At 33.3% G+C, this 4173-nt stretch overlaps 2 protein-coding genes across 2 annotated transcripts in view; both read left to right on the forward strand.

Annotated features, from left to right (window-relative positions):
• The window catches only part of LOC105137460 (probable nucleoredoxin 1), a 14067-nt gene extending 13466 nt beyond the window's left edge, over positions 1 to 601 (forward strand). Inside the window, exon 5 of the mRNA XM_011043201.1 lies at positions 8 to 601. Coding sequence (XP_011041503.1) covers positions 8 to 393 — 386 coding nt within the window. The 3' untranslated portion in view covers positions 394 to 601. The remainder of the gene's footprint in view (positions 1 to 7) is intronic.
• Positions 602 to 3642: 3041 nt separating this feature from the next.
• Positions 3643 to 4173, forward strand: part of LOC105137513 (probable nucleoredoxin 1) — a 3199-nt gene continuing 2668 nt past the window's right edge. The window contains exon 1 of the mRNA XM_011043277.1: positions 3643 to 3715. Coding sequence (XP_011041579.1) covers positions 3643 to 3715 — 73 coding nt within the window. The remainder of the gene's footprint in view (positions 3716 to 4173) is intronic.

The raw sequence follows: 4173 nt of genomic DNA on the forward strand, positions 1-4173 counted from the left end.
TTTGAAGGCATTCCTGCAGCTGTAGCGATTGGCCCAAGTGGCCGGACCATTACCAAGGAAGCTCGGATGCACTTGACAGCTTACGGGGCAGATGCTTTTCCATTTACCGAGGAACATCTAAAGCAATTGGAGGAGGAGCTTGAGGAGAAGGCAAAGGGGTGGCCAGAGAAAGTGAAACACGAACTTCATACTGAGCATGAGCTGATACGTACTAAACGCAGTGCATATGGTTGCGATGGCTGTGGGGAAACGGGATATAGGTGGTCTTTCCATTGCAAACAATGTGACTTTGATCTTCACCCCAAGTGTGCTTTGAAGGTAGATGAAGATACTGGAAGTGAAAAGGGAACGGAAGGAAGGATCTGCGATGGAGATGTGTGCCGCAGAGCTTAAGCAGGCAAGCGCTGCTTGTGTCTGGTTTTATGGGCTTTCTGCTGTATTAAGTATGCAATGGAAGATGTTTGTTGCATGTGTGTGAATATAGTGGGGATGTCTCTCCTGTTATCGTTATGTATCTATGAAGTGTGAAGCTGAAGGGTTTTCGTGTCCTGTATTTGGATACGAAAAATAAATAAACAGCTCTCTGTGTTTTTGTGAATCCTGTGATCCATTTGAAACTTGGGAATCCATGGTTGATGGTTGTTCTCATAGCTCAATCCCTTGATATGAGGTTTTTGTCATTCCTAAAGGAAAATGCTATGCATGATGCCATTGTGCCGCTCTCTTTTTTCCTATGTGGCTAGATGAAGAAACAGCTTCACCTATGGAGCAAATATTCCAGTAATTGTAATGCTGATTAAATACAAAAACTGGGCTGATTGTGACTTAACCAACATTATACAATGAAACCGTTGCATCTCCACCGTAAAAGAAGCTAGAGTTTCCAATCCAAGCAACTGGATCGTCATTTCCCCCTCTTTGCCTTCTCACATTACTTGTTGAGACGGATTTCAGAATCAAGAAAGCAGTATTAATTCGAACTCATAACTAAGAAAAATGAAATCCCAGCAGGTGGAAACTGGGTTCATAGCAGTTATTTGAACGGTGGACACCTGCGTTTGTAGATGAACATGCCTGCAGTCAATTAAAGCCAGAATCACGGGCAGGCTATTGCTTGTATCAGTTCATGGGACGCAAAGGACAGATAGGATTAGTGGTGAGCTTGGAGAAGTTAGCAAAGCCAACAGCTACACCAAGACCACTAACTCCTTCCCCTCGCAGAACAGGAAAAGATTTCCGTAAATTTAACGCTTTTCTATTTGCTTAATTCTCGTGACACCATGTTATTTGATGCCTCATAAGAACGAAAATATCATCCATGTGATACATCCACGATTCACGCAAGCACACTGCCAAGAAATGCGGCGACAATAATGAAGCACGCTGCCAAAAAGTCTGAACCCATTGAAAAAACCTTCGCTTCTATGGCCCATTAATTATGTTCAGCTTATTTACTTCTTCATGTTCAAATGCATGTTTCACGTTCTCGCAGTTTCTTTTTGCCACGTTCCATAGCTTCCCACCACTGAATCTCATGTGCTTTAAATTTGCCTTCGCCATGACAGCCACAAAACCTTATCAACTGTTGCAGTCTGAGAAGGCATATTCTGAAATCACTTACTATCTCTGGCCATCTCGTGCATGGACCCCTCTACTACGGAGGAAGGACACTGCTGGGCTCTTACCTTAAGACGGGGGAAGGACACTGTTGGGCTAGTATAGACCCTGCAGGTTTTGGCACAGCTGCAGAAAACAAGCTGGAACTCTTGCATCACTATTGATAGTGATGGATTATAAATAAGGTTTTAGGTTTGGTAATTTGGCATCCTCACGCACAAAACAATTCTGAATGGTTGGTAATTTAGAGAAAGAATCGCAGTCAATTATTAAGAAAATTGGCTCCATAGACTCTTTTAGTCAATTATTTTTTAGTAGTTTAATCTTACCCTTAATGTTTTCCATGGAATCTATTATTATAGTCTTTGACAGCGACTGTGCCAAGACAAGGAATATCAAGATAGGTTGGCTAGCGGGTGGAAAGGCTTGTTTCTTTCTATTTTATCTGGGTTCGAGTCCTAGCATGTATGTTTATCATCCCCACGGTGTCTTATATGTTTACTGAATTTGCAGGATATTCAGTGGGCTGTGGAGATTAGTTATGGTGCGCGCAAGCTGGCCCGAATACCTCACATAAAAAAAAAAAAAAAGATAGGTTGTCCAAAAAATCTCTTATTAATATTATAAAAAGAATATTATATTTTTATTTTAAAATAAAGTAAAAATTAAATGATATCTAATAAAATAATATTTCATATATATTCTTAATAATTTAAGTATTTACTAAAATAATATCCTTGATGTGTTTTTAAATAAATAATTTCAATGAAATAAAATTAAAACTCAAGGATAAAGATTGAAAAAAAAAAGGCTAAAAACAAGCCATGTTTGTGGGGCCAAGTGACTCGGCATGCTTATCCAAAAGATGAAATAGCCATTTTATTTTTTCTTTGATGGATGACATGGTATTTGTTTTTTATTATTTTTTTTTTAAATAAAACAGATGACAATTATTTGCTTGCTTTATTTTTATTTTTTTCACATCATTTGCTTCTTCTTTTTTTATCATACAAAAGTGGTTGAAGAATTGAGTTGGAGTTTTTTATTTAAAATTTTAGTTTTAATATATTTTAATCTAAAAACACCTTATAGATACTTTTAGATTATCTTTAAACTAATCAATTACCTTAAAAGAAATTCTAGAATAATTTTAAAACACAAAATTTAACCTATTTTTGGCAATATAAAGCTTAAAAACATTATGGTAGCATTCTTCTTGTCAAGAATAACACTTTGACACACATTTTAGCTATTTTTGCAAACAAAACCTTGTCAGTGTATGTGTTTCTTTCTCCTTGCTATTTTCAATGATTTTTAAAAAAAATTCAAAGACTGAAATATGATTAAAATTGATTTTTGTATCCGAACATAAATTTTCAAAATAAAATTGTGGGAAATGAACATTTATCAAATAAAAAACGCTTAAATTCTTGCTAACTGTCAATTTTGGCCTCTCAAGTCTTAAATTTTTGTATGTAATAAAATAGGATTTTATTTTGTAAAATACAACATCACCCTAAATGTAAAAAAATTTAATTTTTCAAAAAAACATTATAGAAGACCAATCAAAACCAATCAATAAGTTCAAATTCTCGATTAATGAAATGTCAAAAAAAAAATTAAAAGTGTTTGATGACTCCAATGAAAAAACTTTCAAAAATAAATAAATTAAAACACTATTTCAACCCGTGATATTTTGAGTTTTTGTCCGCAGTGCAACAACACTAAACTAACCACATCTCTTAGTTTTATATTTAATTTAATGGTTTTATGATTCACAAATGAGGGATTTTTATTTTATTTTTTTAGTTTAGGTTTTATTTTTATAAAATTAATTAAAAAATAGATTAGGATATCTAGTGGATACCCACGGATGAAGAAAGTAATCTACTTAACCTGATTTAATCAGGATAAAGTTGAAAACGGATAATGAATTTGAACATTTTAGAGTGGAAATTCATTAACTTCTCTCACTTACAATTAATTGTCTAATTTAATTACGTTTGGAGTGTTCGATAAAGTACAATGACATATGTGTATGGTGCGCTTTTGAGAGTGGGAAAGTCAAGACTTATTACAGAGTATAATGACATATGGGGTCTCTTTGTTGAAATATAGAGTCATGATGTGGCTCAATTACACAATATAATTTTATTTATAATTATTAAATATATACAATTAAAATAAAAAAAATTAAGAGTTTTATTATTGAAAAACTCTATTTTTGGAAGTATAACAAGAACTCCATCAAGTTTGGATTTTAGCCTGTCTATTAAATTTGATTATTATCAAGTCATATTTTATAGAAAATAGATTAGGATAAAAATATAATCCAGAATTCTCTTGATATTTTTTAGAATTTAATTAACATGTGAATTATATTATACTGAGGTTTGTGTTATTTTTTATTTTTTTTTTAGACTTGGGAAGCTTTGGATGACTAGAGCTGGAGGTAAATTTTCATGATTTATTTTTCTCAATATATATATATATATATATATATATATTACATTATTGGTAGTGGAGGCATAGGTTTTATTTTATATTCTTGGCCTT

This window comes from Populus euphratica, unplaced genomic scaffold, assembly GCF_000495115.2.
Source record: "Populus euphratica unplaced genomic scaffold, PopEup_1.0 scaffold81.1, whole genome shotgun sequence".
NCBI lineage: Eukaryota > Viridiplantae > Streptophyta > Magnoliopsida > Malpighiales > Salicaceae > Populus > Populus euphratica.